Source organism: Echinops telfairi, unplaced genomic scaffold, assembly GCF_000313985.2.
Source record: "Echinops telfairi isolate 266 unplaced genomic scaffold, ASM31398v2 ScPeMD7_24;HRSCAF=84, whole genome shotgun sequence".
NCBI lineage: Eukaryota > Metazoa > Chordata > Mammalia > Afrosoricida > Tenrecidae > Echinops > Echinops telfairi.
In genome coordinates, this window is record NW_022103921.1 from 1,285,484 (window position 1) to 1,308,154 (window position 22,671).

The following is a 22,671-nucleotide window of genomic DNA, read 5'->3' on the forward strand; positions in this document are numbered from 1 at the left end:
CGACACCTCATGGTTGCATAGGCTGGTGTGCTTCTTCCATGTGGGCTTTGTTGCTTCTGAGCTTGATGGCTGCTTGATTACCTTCAAGCCTTTAAAAACTGGATTTTTGGAAATTTTGTGTGCAAGTTCATCTGCTTCCGCTTCCATTTCAACTTATACAGCAGCATCCTCTTCCTCGCCTCTTTCAGCATCTCCTGGTACTTTGTGACCATCCAGCCAATGAACTGCTTTTCCATTCACAGAAACGGATGGGCAGTGGTAGCCAGTACAATGGTGTGGGCATTTCGCTTGTGGCAGTCATCCCGTGACCTTTCTGATCACCTTAGCCACAAGGACCAATCCATCTGCCTGCCTGGACCTCACCAGTACTGATGACATCACTACCATCAAGTGGTACAATCTAATTTTTTCTGTAACCACTTTCTGCCTCCCCTTGGTGATAGTGACCCTTTGCTACACAACAATCATCCACACCCTGACCCAGGGACCCCAGACTCGCAGCTGCCTTAAACAGAAAGCTCAAAGGATAGCTATTCTGTTACTCCTCATATTTTACACATGCTTTGTTTAACCTTCCATATCTTGAGGGGCATTTGAATCAAATAGCATCTACTTCCCATCAGTGGCTCTGTTGAGTATCAAATCCATGAAGCCTATGTTGTTTCTTAACCCTCAGCTGCCTTGAATACATTCGGGAACCTGCGACTTTATGTGGTGGTTGGAGACAACTTTCAACAAGCCATCCGCTCAGGAGTGCGAGGCACAGCACGTGGGGACCTTGAAAAAGCAAAGAAAAACAGTTCTTCAAATACCCTTTGCAATAGCTCATTTATTTCACCTCAAATCGCCAACCACTTCTAAGAGAGCTTGCCAGAGTACCTCCCTCCGTGGAGCTCCCCGTCAGTATTGGGCTGTCAGGTCATTGTGTACCAAAGTCAGAACAGTTAGGAGTTGTCTTCGGTCCATTTATTGAACATTTCCCTGAGGGATGTAGAAGAATGGGACGCAAACACATTAGTGAACTGTTCGTGAGCAGAACTATGAACTATCGGAACTCGAGGGAATCTCAGAGACTATCTAATCCCAGCAGTTTGTTGTATAAACGTGGAAATTAAAGTTCACCCATTTACCCTAGATGTCTCAGTAAATTACAGTGAACCCTCGCCACTTCGCGCTTCGACTTCTGCGGCTTCACTCTATGGCGTTTTTTTGCGTAACAGCGCATGCTCTGTCATTACTGCCACTGATTGGCTCATACTGTACACGCTTGATGCCATAAATAATATAATAAATAGTAAATGATAATTGTAACGTCCAAAATGTTTGACTGTATTTTCCCTTTTTCGTTTAATAAATTGGGTAATACGAGTGTAATGGTGACTAAAGGGTGTTTTTTCATGTCCTCTATGCTCTAACTACGAAAATATTTGATTTACAAATAAGGAATCCTACTTCGCGGAATTTCATTTATCACGGTAGGGTCTAGAACCGATGAACCGCGATCAACGAGGGTTCACTGTACTGCAAATTTGGGAGAATAATGGTCTTCCACTAATAGTTTCATGCTCTCTCAAGCCTCTTCTCTTGAGCTCCTACACTAGTCAAGGATCTTTCTCAGGATTCCGCTTTGGAGTCGATATTTTTAAAATGTTCACTTCCAAATCGTGTTTTGATAGTAGTAAGCTTTCCTTCGTTGGTTTTAATCTGTCTTGTAGATTAAAGCCAACAAGTAAGTTGCTCTTGATGCAATCCTTGGCCATCCATGCAAATAGTTAAAATTGAAACATGCACAGTAGTTGGGGCATTATATCCTTATTGCTGTGGGTCATGTAAAAAGTTGTTCTTGAATTTATTTTTTAAAAATCAAGCTGCATTTAACTGTCCACACATCCTGGGAAAAGTGGGACCCTTTTTTGGCTCCAGAAGTATTTTAAAATATGTGTATAGAAGGTGTTAAGTGAGATCTCACATTGTTTTGATTTCTGTGGGACAATATTCCAGGAAGCGTTAATTGGCCCTCTTTAGATAGCTCGCTCTTTATGAGTGTAAAGCAAGCATTGTATCTATTGTACTTGCTACCGCTCTTTTTTGAGACATAGGGCTGCTTAATTGTCACCAAGTGTGAACGTTTGAGCAAATGTCGTCTGGATACTTAAAACCCTGGAAAATATCTTAGTACATTAAAAAAATAGTTTAATATCACTGAATACACTGGTTACAACTCTCTGTGAAAAAGCATTTTTACCGCTATTCTATTCCTATCAAGCCTCTGTGCTCAGAAAATAAAAATGATTTTAAAAACTGGTAATAGAATGTAGCTGGCATAGAATAATGGGAACTATAGGAATTCTTCTTGACAGTCCAGGTTCTTCTTTGATGTTCCATGTGCAGAAAACTCTGCTAGGCATGCTGGGTAAGGAAGAGAAGTCACTGGAAGGCTTTGCATACGAGTTTATCTGGATTACGGTGCTCTCTCCCATAGGCAACTTTCCCTGCGTCTTTCTACACTGGATTCTATCTAAAAGAGGCTATTCCACTGTGGAGCTCCATGTTGCCCATTTAACCCTGACTGCACAGTATGTGGCTCGTTACCAACTACTGCTATCAGCGAAATACAACTGTGCGGCGTTAAAGCACAGACTGGTATATCCTCAGAGTTCTGGAAGCTCAACATTCACGGGAAGGTGCGGGCCTTGCTTCTAGTTTCGGGCCCTGTTGGCATCCAGGGCCATTCCTTTGCTTGTCCGCACATGGCATCAGTCTCCCTTGGGTGAGTCTTTCTGTGTCTGTCTTGCTCCTTTTATAAGCCACCACTTCGCAGCGACACCTTTGGTAAAACGGAATTAACGTACCAGAAGAAACCCACATATCCAAAGAGCGCCATCTTTATCATTTCATGGAGGAACCTTTAGGTAACTGCTTTGCACCTGGAAGGGCCAGCTCTCACGTAAGACTGATTGAGTGTGTTGTTCTAAGTAACAGTCTCTAATTTCTGGGTTTTAATATCCCTTGCAATGGTTACACAGAACGCATTGACCAAATCCACGATTGCAGGGTTTACTAAGGATGTTCACAGGTGGTGGTGTCAGTGAGAAAGCTCGAGAGAGTTGTTTTTAGAGCAGGTGATGAAGCTTTTTCAGGTCTGCTGCAAAATGCCCAAAGAGACATCCCACTCCTTTGGAAGCCTCGACCTGAATGTACGCAGCTCCACTCCTGTGGGCCAGCAAGCCCGGCTTCCCCAATTCAGGTTTCAGGGGCACCCCGCTCCACAAACCAGCCTCTTGTACAAAAGCACGCAGCTTCCTTGCGCCGTGGGTCAGATCACAGCTTTTGTCCAATGTAAGGAATGTTTCCCAAAGGCAAGTCCTGCATCACCTCTCATCTTCCAAGAGATAAAAGGAAAGAGTAGAAAACAGGGAAGAGGGAGCTCAGTACCACTGAGAAGACGTGCTGGGAATAATGTGTGTCCTTTAAACTCAGGGTTTCTTCGCTGAGAATCTCTAATACCCAGTGGAAGATTGATGCCCAAACCCCCTCACTGTCAAAAAGCCAATTCTGACTTATAAAACAGAACTTCTTTTGTGGGTTTCTGAGATTTTAAAACTTTGTAGGAGTAGAAAGCTTCACCTTCCTCCTGACCAGTGGTTTCAAACTGCTGACCTTGCAGTTAGCAGCCCAACACATAACCCCCTACACCACCAGGCCTATGATTGATGGCAAAACAGGAAATCTCTGGCTCCTTGTTCTGCGGCTGCTCCTCTGGTGTAATAGTTCTAGCTGTCTTTCTCCTGGATCCAGTAGATGCACTATGCAGGGATCTCAGGCCCAGTGGACATGCTCCACTCCTGACTCTGGCTGATCAGGAGATCCCTCCTTCTGCTGCTCCAGTTCTTATTTCATACACAGCAGAGTGGTATTCCACGGAATCCTGTTCACAACTGCTCACAAGTGAATCTTATCAGTATCGTCCCCCCACCTTCTTACCAGACCCATGCAGGGGAAGGTCTTGGGTGGAATTACAGACTGGCTAGAAGAGCCACATTAAAGAGTGTACCCTGTTTCCCCGAAAATAAGACAGTGTCTTATATTAATTTTTGCTCCCAAAGATGCGCTAGGTCTTATTTTCAGGGATGTCTTATTTTTTCATGAAGAAGAATACGGTACACATTTCTTGTTTATTGTTTTATTAAAAGAGACCTCACACTTCCTGTCTGCTCCGGCTGCGCTGCGGCCAACAGTGAGCTGCGTGGCGGTGCCTGCCACTACGGTCCAGAGTCACAATAGATTCGGGGGGCCTTATTTTCAGGGAGGTCTTATTTTCGGGGGGATGCCTTATATTTCAGCGAGAGGCCAAACTGTAAGTAGGTCATATTTTCAGGGGATGTCTTACTTTCGGGGAAACAGGGTACTACCCTGCACTGAGATTCTTCAATTTAATTTAACCTCATCAAATTCAGGAAACTGTCAGTCATTATTTATTTATTCTACCTTCTCTTAACTTTTCTTATTCTAGTACTCCAAGCACACATACCTGTGCTTCACAGTGTGATGTTTCTGCACAAATTTTATTTATCTCTTTTTGATCTCACGACTCTCTCTTGAATTTATTTGCAGTTACCTGATCTTTAAATTTACCCTGATTGGTTAAGACCATTCAGTGAACTTTAAATTCTTGTAATATTCAGCTCTAGACTTTCTATTTAACTCTGCTTCTCTGCAGAAGTTCCCTCCTAATTCACTAATGAAATTTTTTTCTTTTAGCTTTGGAAAGACATATTCTCCAATTCTTTAAATATGTTTAAATAACTACCTTCACAGCTTTGTCTATTAAATCCAACATCTAGAGACGTGGGTTCCCCATTGCTGCTGCAACAAATTGCCACACACACAGTGGCTTAAGACAACACACATTTATTCTCTCACAGTTCTGATGTCAGAAGATTGAAATTCATTTCACTGTGTTAAGGTCAAAGAATGAGATGGCCGATGTTTCTTTTGTAAGCTCTAGAGAAGAAGCTCAGCTCTGTATTTTTCTGTGTTCGGAAGCGGCCTGTTTTCCTTAGCTCTTTCTCCATCTTCAAAACCAGCATCTTAGTATTGTAAAATTTCTCTGATCTCTCTAGCCACGTTAATATCTCTTTTATCCACAATTATCCTGTTTTCATTTTGTAAGAATTTGCAATTCTAGTAGATCCAGCAGACAATCCTGAATACTTTCCTCATCTCAATAATAACAAGTGAATCATACATCCCAAGGTTTAACACATGCATGTCTTTAGGACGTTGTCTTAGCGATCTCATGCTGCAATAACAGAACTACCACTAGTGAATGACTTGGAGGAACATCAATTTATTCTTTCACAGTTCAGATCCAGAAAGCATGCTCGATGAGAAGGGTTTTTTTTGTTTTTGTTTGGTTTTGCTTTTTGACTGGGTTCACCTCTAGGGAATGGTCTTCCTTTCAGGATCTGTGGGCAAGTGTTCCTTTGGAGATGTCCTGTTTTGCCATGAATCATAGGCCTGGTGGTGTAGGGGGTTATGTGTTGGGCTGCTAACTGCAAGGTCAGCAGTGTGAAACCACCAGCCAGGAGGAAGGTGAAGCTTTCTACTCCTGTAAAGTTTTAAAATCTCAGAAACCCACCAAGGAAGTTTTCTAAGTCAGAGTTGGCTTTTTGGCAGTGAGGGGGTTTGGCCATCAATCTTCCACCGGGTCTCAGAGATTCTCAGAGAAGAAACCCTGAGTTTAAAGGACACACATTGTTCCCAGCACTTCTTCTCAGTGGTACTGAGCTCCCTCTTCCCTGTTTTCTACTCTTTCCTTTTATCTCTTGCAAGATTAAAAGGTGATGCAGGCCATGCCCTTGGGAAAAGCTCCTTACACTGGACAAAATCTGTGATCCGAATAAGGCTGTTGTATTCCGCCCCCCCCCCCAATCCCCTGACTACTAATTGACTGATCACTTTAGATTTCACCAAATGGGATGATTACATCATTATTCATCTGCCAAATTACATGCTTTCATGATTACCAAGCCATTGAGAATCATCCAAGTAGACATAAATTTGGGGCAGACATAAATTAGTTCCTAGCATTCTGCTTTCTGGCTCCCAATCCCCCATCCCCACCCCCATGCTCCACCCCCAAGTTATTTCCCTTAAACAAGTAAAATAGTTTTGCTCTGTCCTATCAGCTCAAAAGTCTTAGGTCAACTCCAAGTGCAAATTCTATCCTGGAACAAAATTCCTGTTCCTCTGTGAACTTGTGAAATGTAGAATACAAGTCATCTGCTTTCCAAGTACAATGGTAAAACAAACAAAAGGTGGACAATTGAATTACAAGTGGGAAGAATGGGAGAAGGAAAGGAACAAAGAACACTAAGCAAATTAAAAAACCAAACAGCCGAATAATTTACATGACCGCTCAAGGCTTTAAAAGAAACCCATGTTCTCTGAGACTATGTCAGCCGTGGTCCTGTCCCTCCATGAATTCTGGGTAGAGGACCCTCACCCTTGAGCTCTAACTTCATATATTAGGCCCACTAGGGTGGCAACTCTTGTCCCTCATGCCCCTTCTCCCAGTCCAACTGAATGAGAACCCCTGGCCCTGATCGCTCTTCTTTGTCTTCTGGGGTTGGCAGCCCCACCACTTATAGAACGGCAGCCCCATTCCCTGGAACTCCGCTGGTGAATATATGACTCTTTGAAATCTCGGAGGCTGTAGCTCCACTCTTTGAAACGGAGACAATACTATTGCCCGGGCTCCTGCCAACATTGCTGTGGATCTTCCAGCTGCTTTGTTGACAGGCCCTTTTCCCTTCTTGGATGATGACAGGTACAGCTTCTTCGGCCTGTTTTCCGACCATGAATTCCAAGAACAGGCAGTGTGTGTGTCCTTTTGTTCTTTCTTGGGCCTCTTCAGTCTAAGCCACCTCATTTCCTGCTGTGGCTGTGGATTAGACCCATGAGCCCCAGCTTTCATTTCTTGAGCAAAAGTTAGCATGGCCACGGGCCTGGTGAAAATTCTAGGACATCTTCCCTTTGTCCAATCAAATGTCCCAAGTCTTTGGGTTCTGTTTTCATTTGTTTCCGGTCCTCTTAGAGTTCATGTCTTTCCTCTTACAGTCATTAGAAGTCACCCAAAGACATCATGCAGCCCTCGAAGAGGTTGCTTGAAAATCTCATCCATCAAACTTATCACTTACAAAAATAAAAAAAATTAAAAAAAAAAACCAAAAACCAAAAAACCAAAACAACTTATCACTTACAGAGTCTACGTTCCACCAAATATTTGAACATAATGCAAGAGGTACAGTGAACCCTCGTTTATCGCGGTTAATCGGTTCTAGACCCTACCGTGATAAATGAAATTCCGCGAAGTAGGATTCCTTATTTGTAAATCAAATATTTTCGTAGTTAGAGCATAGAGGACATGAAAAAACACCCTTTAGTCACCATCACACTCGTATTACCCAATTTATTAAACGAAAAAGGGAAAATACAGTAAAACATTTTGGACGTTACAATGATCATTTATTATTTATTATATTATTTATGGCATCAAGCGTGTACAGTATGAGCCAATCAGTGGCAGTAATGACAGAGCATGCGCTGTGACGCAAAAACCGCCATAGAGTGAAGCCGCGGAAGTCGAAGCGCGAAGTGGCAACATTTGTATTTGACATTTCATGTGAAGCATCACCCCTTCTCCATCGTCCAATCATAATTCCATCATTTTCTTTCAAGCTTCATCAGAAGCACGTAGAACATCCACAGTTCAACAGCCCATTGCTAGTGCCATACGGATTAGCTCAGATGTCTCTATGGTTCCCCTCACTTCCTTCTGAGCCCTCACCAGAATTCCCTTTGAGTCCCATCATTCTGCCAAAGACCTCTTCAAGGCAACCTAGGTTTGAACCAAGTAAGTGTGTTTGTTTGGGTTCTCTGGAGTGGTGGTTCTCAACCTCCCTAATACCACGACCCTTTAATACAGTTCCTCATGTGGTGGGGACCCCCAACCATAACATTATTTTCGTTGCTACTTCATCACTGTAATTTGGCTACTGTTATGAATCATAGGGTAAATATCTGATATTCAGGATGTATTTTCATAGTTACAAATTGAACATAATTAAAGCATAGTGATTAATCATAAAAAATATGTAATTATATATTGTGAAATATTTATTTCTAATTACAAATAAATGATATTTTGTCTTGAAGCCTGGTGGAACATGGGTAACAGTCTTCACACCGGGTACTTGTATGTGGTCATATCTGCTTGTGAGTGAACCCACTTGGAGATGGATAGAGGAGCAATGTCTCGGTTCCTAAGACCATAGGAAATATGTATTTTCTGATAGTCTTAGACGACCCCTGTGAAAGGGTCATTCGACCCTCAAAAGGATCGTGACCCATAGGGTGAGAACCACTGCTCTAGAGGAGCGAAATCAGTGACAGTTTTATGTATTGGATTTAAGGAGAGCTTTACATCAAAAAGTAGCCTATATAATTGTCGACATAAGTACTGGTAAGTCTAGTTTGGTTCAAGTCAGGATAATCCACTGATGGCTTCTGGGATCAGCAAGCAGCCCAGCAGGAGACTGAGGAACCAGATGAGGACGAAGAAGCAGAGACAGCAGGGGGTACAGGCTGGTGGATGCACAGGTCTGAAGTTGGTTGAATGAATCCACCGTCAGTCGTCCACGACAGCTCCTGGGATCAGCAGGCAATTCAATCTAGGAACAGATGCAAGATCCAGCTTCAGCAGAAGGCAAAGGACTCCAGAGGGTTCAAATCTCCTAAGTCTCTTTCTCTCTTAAATAAAAAGACATGATGCTTAGGAAGTGTCAGCATCCTGTGATACAACAGATAGGTGGAGCCCCACTCCGACCCTCACCGAGGAGTGCCTACTAGACATAGTATTTAACCAGCACAGTAGATGAAATGTTGACATTCTCACTTCTAAGTATTTTACCTCGTTTCTGGCTGAATTTTTTCCAGATTATTTGTTCATTCTGTACTGTATGAGGCTATGGTTTAGTGGTTTTCTTTATGAATTTTTTTCAGATTCCTGTGTCCACCACAGAACCACGGGACTATACTGCCTGATGTAAGAGGCGAGATTATACAAGATGTCACGGTTAAGGAAATGCTTAACTGCTCCACCCCATAGTGTTGTTCCACAGTTGGTTTGCCGTTTCCTTGCACTCAGAGCATCCAAGCAGCTTCCTAGCGCTTATTCTTAAGTCTGAGCTGACAGCCACAGATCACAAGGCCATTGAGGGAAGCCTATAATTGGAATCAGAGACAACACCATGAGCAAACAAGGGAAGGGAAAAAAACACACTCAGAGAACCAATGCAAGGAACATAAGAAAGAAAACAAAACAAACACCATTATAATGAATACTTCCACGAAAGATAAGAGAAGATATTGCATCCTTGAAACAAATGAGGAGGTTCTGAAGCAGGGAGCTTTAGGGAACCCAAAGGAGCTCTTATATACCGAGCCAGGAGGGATTCGTGGGGCTATTCCGTTGCCCACCTCTAACTGATTAACTTGATATGAGCATCTGACGAAGGAGGTGGGGAGGCACCTGGCGCTTTCTTTCCACTTATTCTAGTTGGATAATATCTAGAAGAAAGCGGTACGGGCTGCTAGTGTGGTATCAGAGTCATCTTCGAATTCCAATAGCGGTAAAGAGAATTCTGAATTGGGTTCTTTTGCCTGCCTTTCAGAGGCTACAGAGGAATGGATTTGTTTGTGCTGTGTTTTGTTGTTGTTTTGTTATTTTACGTGCACCTAAAACGCAAACTTTGCATGTGACATCTTGTATTTCCCCATTGTCAGTAGCCTCTATGGTTGCATGTGATATGATTATATAAACACATATAATGTGTTCTCTATGATTAGTAAATATATACTTTACTTGAGCATATTCATTTTCTTTTTGAAACTGTTCGTCTATATCTGTGGTTGTTGAACACAGAAATTTATGCAAGAGAGGACAATGGCTACCCAATAGGGTTCCATGTTTAGATGTGTTTGGATGTTTATAATGCAGACCACTCCCAGTATCATCATCCTTTGAACCCTGACTATGTGTGAAGCACTGTGCTACACCCTAGAGAGGTAAACATTGACATTAAAAGAAAATCCTTTCTTTCAAAGACACCACAAGTTTACAAATTAACTTCCATCATTCAAATGTTCATTTTAGTTAGGTTGCATTTACTTATCAAAATCAACCAACTGTTTCTCCAGGTCTCTCTGCCATTACAGGTCATCTTTGGACTCGTATCCCAGGGCATTCAACCCAAAGGGTGAATACTAGAAACACATTAAACTGTCTAAACATCTTTCAACTAGTAATAGTAAAGTCTGATATAAGTGAGAACTATGCAGAAACACCGTAGGTTTCTTTTTGTATGTGCCCCATTTATCTGTTTAGACCTACTAGAGCATCGCATATTCTAGATTGTCCTAGAACCAAAGTGATTATCTGATTCTTACAACACACACACACACACAATGTTTGACAAGCAACGTTATCTGTCTGAGTTTCTCTTCGTTAAGAAAAAAGAATCTTTCCTGTTCACAAAACATTTTGTGATGCACATTTTCCATCCACAGTTTCAAAGACAGGGTAAGCTTAAAGACAATCCATTCTAATGAACGAAAAGTCAGGTCAATGTTTAAGCCCCGATTTCAATGTTAGCCATTGTTGGAAGCATTCCTGCAGTTCAGCTTTGGTAATTCTTTTTCTAATTACCCAACCCAGAATGATCATCCCCATGGCTTCTGGAACCATTGCAGAACCAGTTGCCCTTAAGTGGACTCTACTTCATGGTGACCCCATGGGGGTTAGAGTAGAAGTGTCCACCACAGGGTTTTCAATAGCTGACTTTTCAGAAGTAGATCAACCAAGACTTCTCTGGTGTACTGCTGTGTGAACTTGAACCAACAGCCTTTCAGATAGCAGCCAATTTGCACCACCCAGGAACTTCATAACAACTTCAGATTGTCTTACTTTTGAAGCAGTTTTGGCATTTATGATGTAGTTCTGTAATAAGATAGTCAATTAATACAATTTGTTTGCTTTCCACTGTCTATGTACCCTTTCTTCTCCCCATTGAGATTGTTAGCACTTCCAAGGCACAGCCACATTTACTTGATTCCCTAGCATCTAGCAATAGTCTAGAAGGTATGACATAGAAAACAAAACAGAAATTTATTGCAGAATAAAAATGCATGGCTTTTAGCCTCTGCTACTGAAGATGGGAACTTTGTGCTAATTGAGTGTCTTGCATTTGACTCTGACCCAAAGCAACCCACAGCACAACCTTCTAATTGAAAGCAATGAAAATGGCTAAATAAAATATCTTCCAAAACATTGTGAAAAATGCTCACTCTTTGGTAAGAAATGAAATAACCCAGAAAGTGGGGGGAAAAGTAAAGTGGGTAACTAACCGGGTCAGCAGTTAGGTAACCCAGCAGTTTTCCCAAGGGTATTTACAAAAACCGTGATGTATTTTAGTGAAAGTTTTCGTATCTGTGAATAGGGGAATCACACACCCCGATTTACCCAGGACAGTACTAGTCAACGCCAGTTTCCCTGGTGTAATTATCTTTATTTTCAAGTGTCTGAAATGATATATGGTCGCTCTAAGCTTGGGAGATAGGATGATAGGGAAAGTGTGATACTCATCAACTGTGGGCATTCTAATAGGAACTTCTTGCAAAAATCTACAAGTGAAAAATGGCCTACCCCCTCCATCTTCGAGTGAATGATAAATAAGGGAACTGAACGTAACAGGACAGCATGTAAACTACCTGCCTTGATTTTGACAGTAGGTAGACAAGAAATACATTTGCCCCGGAGAAATCATAGTCTGCATTGAGTCCTCATGCAAATTCGCTGCCCAAAGTCATGTTACCCGTGTGTTTAAATTGCAGCTTAAGTGGAGAAGTTATTGTGAAGTGACTTTCAGATGCTACTTGAAATGAAATCTCTGATGTGTTAAGAAAAGTCTTTGCTCACCAGGCAACTGTAAAACCTTTTTAAGGACATAGAACTTGAGCCAAGGTTGCAAATAATTTGTTCTGATAAAGTTCCAAGAAAATGGAGAAACTTGCATTAAAAAATACCACCACCACCAAAACCAAGAGTGAATCTGGTAACAGGGATATAGAGTAGGAGAGTCAGATCCCTTAAGATTTCACTTATGAGAAATTGACACTAATTGTAAAAATAGGGTTTTACTTTGTTTAAAGCATCCAAGAGATGCTTCTAAGATGAATAATAGGATTTATAGTATAAAAATGACTAAATATGTTGAAAGCAAACATTAGAAATTAATATATATAAATTGATTTTGAAATGCAATGAGCAGCTTAAACAGGGGATAGGTATAACACAGTTAATGAACTGTAAGTAATAACAGGAATAAAGGCCTAGGCACAGTTTAAAGGGACAGAACAATGAAAAATGTGGAAGAACTAAACCGTAGTGGAGTACAGTATGAGAGAGTGTACTATACCTTTGAGTAGTTTTTCCAGGAATGACAAATAAAACTGGGAGTGAAAACATAATATTTATAGAGAGATTGACTAAACGTTTTTCAGAATTGTTGAAAAATCCCAAAGCCCCATGTTAGAAATAACAACACAATACCAAACAAGATTTAAAAAGGAAGAAAGAATGGAATGACAACGAGACACATCCCAGAGAAACTGCAGACCATCAAAGAAAAGCAAATCTTAAAATGATAAATTGTTCACAAGGTATTAGTACTAAAACTGAGGGTGAATTTTTAATTGTAAAAAAAATAGTAGTCCTAAGACAGTAGACTAATGTCTTCATTGTGCTAAGAGACAGTGTTTCCTTACCTGAACTCTATGCCCGGAAAAATTATTTTTGAAATTAAAGGGGAAAAGAGGTCTTAAAAACAAACTAAGTTTACCATCACAGGAAAATTCTGAAAAATGTGCTTTAGGAGGAAGAAAAATTGTGTCCAAGGGATAGTCTTAGGAACAAGAAGAAAGGGTTAATGCAAAATACAGTACATGTAAGTTTGTAATTAAACCTAAATAAACACTGAGCACATAAAAACAACAGTATCAAAGAACAACCACCAAAATAAACAAATCCACTACTATGGAGTTGATTTAACTCATAGTGACCCTATGGATTCCCCAGACTGTAAATCTTTACAGGTGCGAGCCGACTAACCCTTCTCCCTTGAAGGACTGCTGGTGGGTTTGAACCACCAACCTTGGGGTTAGCAGCCTAAGAGCTAACTGACAGCACCAACAGGGCTCCTTAAAACAACAATGGCCACCCCTTATTTGTAGATTTTGAAAACAATGTAGATTGAAAATGGGGAAACTCTCGTGGGAAGAAGGCAGCGTGCAGTTAAATTGAAGGGATTACAATCAATGTCAAAATGTGTGTGAGCCGTTGAATGGAAAACGGATGTGCTCTGTGGACGTTCATTCGAACAAGAATTTAAAATCATATGTAACGATACAAAAATATAAATTATATATAATTGTGTAATGAATTGTAAATAGGAGATTGGATAAGACAAAGAGAGTTAAGGAACTGAAAATGAGATCGGAATAAAAAAAGCCAAGACACACCTTGAAGATTCAGAAAATGAAAAATACGACACAACCAAACTGTAATTAAAAATTATATGCAACTCTATAACTACATAAGCGAAACATACTATGAGGACTAAGCCATGGTATTTTCAATCACTTCAGACATATGCAGCAGTTGGACATTGAATGAGGGAGACCAAAGAAAATTCAATCCACTGGAGCTGTGATGTTGGCAAAGAAGATTGCACTGTGCATTTGGCATCGAATGTTATTGCCAACAAAATAAACAGATCTGTTTCGCAAGAATTACAGCCAGAGTGGTCCTTAGAGGCAAGGATAAGGAGACCTCATCTCACGTACCTTGGGCATGGCATCAGCAAGGACCATTCCCTGGAGAAGAACACCATGCTTGGTAACGTGGAGGGACCGAGACAAAGGGAAGCAAACTAAAGAACCATTGTGAGGCACCGGGACGTGTTTTCTTCTGTTGCCATAGAGGCACTGTGAGTCAGAACTCACTGGAAAGCAGCTAACAACAACATCTTTAAAAAGCCAAACAGAAGACAATGCAGAACTAAAAAAACTAGGAAATTGGAGCATTTGTTTTGGGAAGCAGATTATCATTAGTAGGAGGAGACTCGGGATTCTCATGGTCACAGAACTGAGACTCAGGACCCCAGTGTTCCACAGTACAACTAGTCCATAGCACGTCCATGGGTCTAATCGCAACAGAATCAGATGCGATGTGGAGTGCTCCTCATATTGCACCAGTTGGCTTCCAACCTCAAACTTTTGTTCTCATCGTTGCCGTTAGCTTCTCTCAGAGCTCACCTTTGTATAACAGAACAAATCCCTGCGTGGCCCCGAGTCATCCCCAGAATTGCTCTTAAGTGGGACCCATTGTTGCAGCCACTGTGTCAATCCACCTTGTGAAACGCTTTCCTCTTTTTCTCTGCCCTTAAGTAAGATGCCCTTTTCTTGGGACTGGTCTCTCCTGATAGATAACACTCACAAAGTACGTGAGAAGTCTCCCCATCTTTACTTTTCCAGAGAATTCTGACAATACTTCTTAAAGGACATAGTTGTTTGTTTGTTGAAAGCCCGTGGTACTTTCAATGTTCTTCTTCAGCACCTTCATTCAAAGGGAAGACTTCTTCTGCAGTCTTTCCTATGCACCGTCTAACTTTCACATGCATATAAGGCGATTGAAAATACCGTGACTTGGGTCAGGCGCTTCAACACGTGAAAGAAGTCGTTCGCAGAGATGTACCCACAGCTTTTTGTTCTGTGTTTTCTTACCTGCTGCTTTTCTGTGCACGAATGGTGGATCCAAGGAAAACGGAGTCCTCGACAACTGTAATAGTATCTCCGTTCATTATGGTGTTGTCTGTTGGTCCAATTTTGAGGATTTGGGTTTTCTTTCCATTGAGTTGGGATCCATATCGAAAGTGGAAATAATTGATCTTCATCAGCGAGTGCTTCCACTCTTCCAAGCTTTCAACAAGCAGGGGCGTGGCATCTGTGTATGGCAGGTTTTTAATAAGCTTCCCTCCAATCCTGATGCTGTACTCTTCCCATAGTCCTGTTTTGGATTATTTCCTCAGTATACAGATTAAATAAATATGGTGAGAGGATGCAACCCTGACTCTTACATGTCCTGATTTTAAACCCTGCAACATTCTCTTGTTCTGTTCAAACGACTGTCTCTTGTTCTCTGTACAAACTCCATGTGATCATAAGGAAGGGTGCTGAATCCCCATTCTTCTCTATGTTTTCTATAATTTTTTATGGTCCATGCAGCCTAAGACTTTAGCATAGTCAGTAAAATATAAATAAACATCTTTCTGGTATTCTCTGCTTTCAGTCCATGTCCATTTGATATCAACAAGGATATTCCTGGTTCCATGTACTCTTGAATATGGCTGGAATTCTAGTGGTTCCCTGACTATGTACTGCTGTAACCATTTTTGGATTATCTTCAGTAAAAATTTACTTGAATATGAAATTAGGCATACAATTCAATAATTTATGCAATCTGTAGGGTCTCCTTTCTTTGGATATAAATATAGATAAGGCTATAAATATAGGCATAAATATAGATCTATGAATATCTTCCACTCAGTTGACCAGGTAGCTGTCTTCCAAATTTCTTGGTATAGACAAGTGCTTCATTATGTTGTTGAAACATTTCAGTTGGTTTTCCGTCAATACCTAGATCCTTGATTTTTTTTTATAATGCCCTCAGTAAAGATAAGATTTCTTCAGTACCGTTGGTTCTTGATCATATTCTACCTCTTGAAATGGTCGTTCCACGAGTTCTTTTTGGTATCGTAACTCCTGCATTCCTTCTATCTTCTTTAGATGCTTTCTATGTCATTCAATATTTTGCCCAAATACTTCTTCAGTATTTCAGCTCAAGGCTTAAACATTGTCTTCAGTTCTTTCCACTTGAGATAAACGGAGCATATTCTTTCTTTATGACTGCCTAACTCCAGGTCTTGGCACATTTCATCATAATGTTGTACCGTGTCTTCTGGAGCTGACCTTTGACACGCTCTTATTACGTGTTTTACGTCATCATTTCTTGCCTTTGCTTTAGCTACTTTACGTTCAACGGAAACATTTAGGATGACGCAAATCATTTGGGTCACCTATTGTTGCGTGTCAATTCTCTCTCATATAGACCTTTTGTGATAAAGCGGAATTGCCCTTCTAGGGTTTCCTAGGCTGTAACCTTTACAGAAGAAGATGGCTAAGTCTGTTTTCCCATAGAGCCAGTGGTGGGCTAACATCACTACCCTTTTAGTCAACAATCAAGGACTTAGCCATTACCCCACCAGCGATCTTTAATAATGCTAGATCGTGTTAAGTTTCTGTATTGAAATATAAAAGGACAACTTCTAGAAGAACATATTTAGAGATCAAAATTCAAGATCACTCACTCACTGCCATCGAGTTGATGCCAAATCATAGTGAACCTATAGGGCAGGGTAGAATTGCCCCTGTGGGTTTCTGAGTTAGTTAGTTTATTGTGCCAAACTGGCCAATAAACATATGTGGGGTTAATTGAAGGGGGGGCGGATAAATGGCTCAGTGAGCCTGGCCTTTGAAGTTCTCGGGTCTCTTGCTTTGTGATGGTCGCACCAGGGTGCAGCTGCCTTAGCCAGTTCTCTGCTTCAGCTGGCAAGGCAGACTTCCTGCAAGACATCCCCAAGGAGAAGCCACATGGACCTACCCTGTTGCAACCCTGGGTGCTGGAGCAGCCATGTGGAGACCCCTGCCAGCGCTGAGATGCTTAGACATTCCCTGACTCGGCTTTCCTCCTGCAGTTGGCATTGTTGTGTCTGTTTTGTAAGATGGAGGAGGACTTCGTGGACTGGTGTCGAACATATGGGTTAATGGGTTAATGTTGGACTTGTAGGCTTGGGCAGCATTGGGTTGGGATATTTTCTTGAGGCACCCTTAATCTTTATGTAAAAATCTCTCTTGTACATGAGTTGCTGTGGATTTGTTTCTCTAAAGTACCCAGACTAATACAGTTTCCAAGACTGTACATCTTTATGGCAGTAGAAATCTCCATCTTTGTCCAGCAGAGTAGCTGGTGAACTGGTCTTGAACTGTTGACCTTTCAGATTGTAGCTGCACTCCTAACCACTACACCACCAGGGCTCCCCAATTTCAAGGTAATGAAGGGAAAATATATAACAAATAAAAGAAAACACAGGAGAAGTAGCTTAAAATGATGGCATCAATAAAACCTTGTGTTCTCCCTCAATTCTGCTCCATAAATTACCTCATGGTCCTAAGACAGTGCATAAGGTTATGTTGTACTTTTTGTTTCTCTCAAGCATCACAATTCTTCCCTGACTCTGGTGTATTGCTTAGAAACAAAGCACAAAAAATGGTTAAGATACCTCTTAAGAAAACAATTAGGTAGAGATGGTCAAACTATTCCAAAGCTTTATGGATTATAACAGTATAGTGTTCGCTTTATAAATAAAGCAATTCAGCATCATAAAAAGCCTAGGAATGGATCTTCACATATATTTTAAAAATTGATTTACGACAGCACAGTCATTATAGATACGTGTGAAAGAACTGGATAAGCAATCTACAGGGTTTGGAAAATGAGTAGTTGTATGAAACTGTGAACCCTACCCCAAATTAACTGTGGGTGAATCCATGCCCTAAATGCTATCTTACATACTACTGTTAAACAAACAAACAAACAAACAAACAAACAAACAGGATTGATGAACCTATGGAGACAACAGACAACAATTAGAATAAGGGTTTGGGGGGATAGGAGTATAAAGAGGAGCTAATATCAAGAAGTCCAATGTTTTGAATTGATTGGGTAAAAAATATACACTACTGTTTGATGTGATTGAACTATGGAATGGTATGATATCTGTATTAGCTCCCCCCAAAAAATGATTTAAAAAAAATAGAGAACTCCCAAGCTTAGGCGTCTCCAGATATTGATTACTAAGTTTTCAATGGCTAATGTCAGTGCTCCCGGTCAGAAGGTAGGTCAAATATCCACACTTGCACCAGCTCCATCTTCCTCCACTGCCCAGGGTCTCCACGTCTACTGCATTTGGAAGAGAGAATACTAAGGTAGAGTGGGCACACTTGTTTTTAACTGCCTTGCATGCTTTCCACCCATAACCATGAGTTGTAACTCCTTCCATCCGGCCTTGTTGTAGAGCTTTATAATCTGACTACTTAAGAAATGACGAAGTGTGCGGCCACGCCAACGCCAATGCAGAAAGGGGGATCCAATGAAAAGAGCTGCATTATAAAAGTTTATTCAGAAGAAAAGGAAGGAAGAGGAACTAGAGGTCACAGACAGTTTGGAATCTTGATAGGTGCTCTTGTGAAGATCTTTTGTTTTGTTTTGTTTTGTGGTGGATGGATTTCCATGATCAGACTTAATCCTGTGCTCTGTTTCCATTGTTTTAAGGTCCTGGGAGGTTCTTCATTATTCATTATCCTCCTGCCAGTGGTTCTCAAGTTCTAGCAAACATCAGCATCACCTGGTTTGAGAGTGGGGGGCCTTGCTAAATCACAGACTGCTCAGCTTGAACCATAAAAGTTTTTATTATAAGTCTGGAGTGGGATCTGATCATTTCTATTTAGAACATGTTCCTGGTTGATGCTAATGAAGATTCTAATGCCGTGGAAACTAGACTTTAAGAATACGGCTCTAAATCTCCTTTTGAAATGAGTTTTGAGGAGTAAGCCTCCACGATGGATTGAATTGCTATCCCCAAAAGATATGTTGGACAACTAAATCCCAGACCTAAGAGGATGGCTTTGTTTGGGTCTTTAAAGATATTATCAGTTAGGTTAAGGTGACATCCTACTGCAGCCGTGTGAGTCCTAATTCTAAATTGTGTCCTTATAAGAGACAAGAAAATATCATGTGTCCTTATAAGAGACAAGCAAATATCAACAGTGGACAGATGGTGTGTTAGATAGGGTTCTCTAGAGAGATAAAACCAAATTGCTGATAATTTAATATATTTATTTATAAAGATAATTAGATATATAATAAGAAATGAACTATTAAATCATATACAGATAATTATATAATACAAGAAATGAACAGTTAAATTATAAAGCACTACAAATGGCTCAGTACAACTCACTCCCGTGACAGAGAGTTGTGAGAGACTAGCAGTCCTTCAAGTCTAGTCTGCTGCCAGATCTTCCTCTATTTATAGAGAGAGCTAGGCTATGTCAGCACAGCAGCCAATCACAAACAAGGTCAGCAACTGCCAGCCAGGTCACCAACCACCAGTCCTCAGCTCCAGAGATGTCTTAAAGGGACCTCAACTTACAGCGACACAGTCCACAGGCTAGGCGTCCCACAGGTAGTGTAGCCTTTAAATTGTGGCACAGAACCAGCAAGGCAGCCGCACACTGGTCTGATGATCAAAGAATGAGAGACAAGAAAGGCGAGGCTCACCAAGCCATTTATCTCTCTGCCCTTCAGTTAATCCCACTTGTGTTTATCGGCCAGGCTGGCACAATAAACTATCTCAGATGGGCATGTGATGAAAGATATGGGGGCAGCTGCAAACCAAGGAATGTTAAGGAATGCCAATGGTTAAAGGGAGCTACCAGAAGTTATCTCTTTATCAATGACCTCAGAAGGACTCGCATAATCAACACCCTGACTTGAAATTCTGGGTTCAGAACTATGAAACAATAGATCCCTGTTTTTAAAAAACATGCTATTTGTGATATTTCGTTTTCTCAGTCCTTGGAGACTGTAACATCCTTCTTGAAGGGGTTTGATTTTCACTAATAATAGTGAAGTTTGGAGGCATGTGGGTTATTTTTACAGACTTTGGCTTTTGAAAGTCCAGATAGTGATTTGTTTAGCTATTCAATGCCCATAAAACTTAATAGACTTTGGATCTATCTCTTTCTAGTAAATCCCAGGTATTCGTATCCACATAAATGCATTACTAATTCACAACGATCAGTCCGACCCATTTCTTTACGCTCTGATCCCCTCCTTACTCACCTCTTTCAATTTAATGGCAAGGACCCGGAGGTCATCTGATACAATAACCTTGAGTTGGAAGAAAGCATGCTTAATCTGACTTCTGCTACAGGATTGAGTCCTTCTGTGTAAAGAGAATTCCTAAAGGGCTTTGTTGTCCAAAGACATTTTTCTTTCTTTTTTCATTTCAACATTTAAAAAAATCATTTTATTGGGGGCTCATACAACTCTTATCACAATCCATACATACATCAATTGTGTAGAGCACATTTGTATATTCGTTGCCCTCATCATTCTGAAAACATTTGCTTTTCACTTGGGCTTCTGCAATCAGCTCCTCATTTTTCTTTTTTTCCCCTTCCTCCCTGCACCCCCCTCCCTCATGGACCCTTGATAATTTATAAATTATTATTATTTTATCATATCTTACACTGCCCAATGTCTCCCTTCACCCACTTAAGTGTTGTCCATCTCCCAGGGAGGAGGTTATATGTAAATCCTTGTAATCAGTTCCCCCTTTCTGCCTCACCTTTCCTTCACCCTCCATGTATCATCACTCTCACCACTGGTCCTGAGGGGTTCATCTGTCCTGGATTATCTGTGTTTCCAGTTCCTGTCTGAACCACTGTACATACGCTGGTCTAACCAGGTTTGTAATGTAAAATTGGGAACATGATAGTGGGGGGTAGGGAGGAGGAGGAAGCATTTAAGAAGTAAAGGAAAGTTGTGTGTTTCATCGATGCTACACTGCAAACATGACCAGTCATCTGCACTCCAATGTTTATTGCAGCACAACTCCCAACTCTGGCACCTACACACAATGGAGTACTATGCAGCACTGAAAAGCACGGATGATCACATGAAACATGTCACTTCATGGGAAGAGTTGGAAGGAATCAGTTTAAGCGAGGTAAGCCAATCTGAAAAGGACAGGTATAACATGAGCCCCCTGAGGTAATAGAAGAATAGACACTTATCTCGCAATAAATGCATGGAAGCATTTCAACATTTTAATCCTGGGCTGGAGTTCAAAAATAGTCCCTTTGGTCAATCCTCGAATAGCTACATATCTGGATTCTCTTCATTCTTTTCCAACTCTGCTCTTAGGCTGATCACCTCTTCCTTGAACTCATGCTCTTCTTATCATTTTAGTAGGGTCTCATACAACTCATCACAATCCATACATACATCAATTGTGTAAAGCACATTTGTACATTCATTGCCTTCATCGTTTTCAAAACATTTGCTTTTCACTTAAGCCTCTGGCATCAGGTCCTCATTTTTTTTCCCTCCCTCCCCATTCCCCCCTCCCTCATCAACCCTTCATAATTGATAAATTATTATTTTGTCATATCTTGCCCTGTCCGACATCTCCCTTCACACACTTTTCTGTTGTCCACCCCCCAGAGAGGAGGTCACATGTAGTTCATTGTAATCAGTTCCCCCTTTCCAATCCACCCTCCCTCTACCCTCCCAGTATCACCATTCACACCACTGGTCCTGAAGGGATCATCCTCCCTGGATTCCCTGTGTTTCCAGTTCCTATCTGTATCCTCTGGTCCAGCCGGATTTGTAAGGTAGCATTGGGATCATGTTCTTCTTTTTATATCTAACTATAAAGAGAAAGAAGCAGGACTAGTGGTGGCACGAACGAAGAACAAGTCTTATAAACACAAGATCATCCATTCAAACCCACCAGCTTCTCTACAGGAGAAAGGAAGCCATCTGCTTCTGTAAGGGATTACATTTTCAACAACGATATGGAGCAGTTCTACGCTATCCTATGGGGCAGCTAGGAACAGGTATTGACGTGATGACAGTAGATTTGTTCGGAGGTTATAAGCACAGAATAGAAGTCATGTGCACCTGTCTACTAGGCACTTGGTCTGTCTATGTTGGATGCTGTCAGGTTCAATGTAATAGAACTAGTTTGGGTCTTCTTACATTTCTTGCTCTGACTTGCACTTGTATCTTTCTTGTCTGTCTGACACTGGTCCGTGATGTCAGCGCCACACGTTGTCCAGTTTGTTGAGCAGTTTCACGCTTCAAGATACTATTTTGTCTATCGACCAGGGTAATATTGGCTGGATGAAGCAAACCACCACCAAAATATAATGGCTAACTCAATGGAAGTCCTTTTTTTTTAAAAAGTCCTTTGATATCTCAAGTGATTACCCAATGAAGGCACTCTTGTTTTGCAGGTTGTACAATGTAAACATATATGATCTTGCAACTCGTGGCTTTGAAACTGAACTAAGGGTCTGGCAGCCAGTCATAGACACAGTGTGGGAATTGGCATTCATTTTATTGACAGATCTGGAAGACAGTGATCTCTCTCTCTGAAAGACTGTCTTGTTTCCGCCCCCCCCCCCCCATATGGTTGATACTCCTTTGAGTGTCAACACATCTGTATTGTTACATTCTGTTCTCAGAGTTTTATGTTTTTCCCATCATGAGTACCATCTACATTTCACAAAGTCATAGGATTTATATCCTGCCCCTTTAGAAAATATCAATATTCTTAAAGGAAACATCTGTCCACGGGTTCA

General features: G+C 41.1%; 1 protein-coding gene across 1 annotated transcript in view; it reads left to right on the forward strand.

Moving 5' to 3' along the window:
• OXGR1 (oxoglutarate receptor 1) overlaps nt 1–861 on the forward strand; it is a 1,843-nt gene extending 982 nt beyond the window's left edge. The window contains 3 exon segments of the mRNA XM_013007578.1: nt 95–290; nt 292–565; nt 568–861. Of these exon segments, the coding sequence (XP_012863032.1) occupies nt 95–290; nt 292–565; nt 568–861 (764 nt within the window).
• Nucleotides 862–22,671: the final 21,810 nt, after the last annotated feature.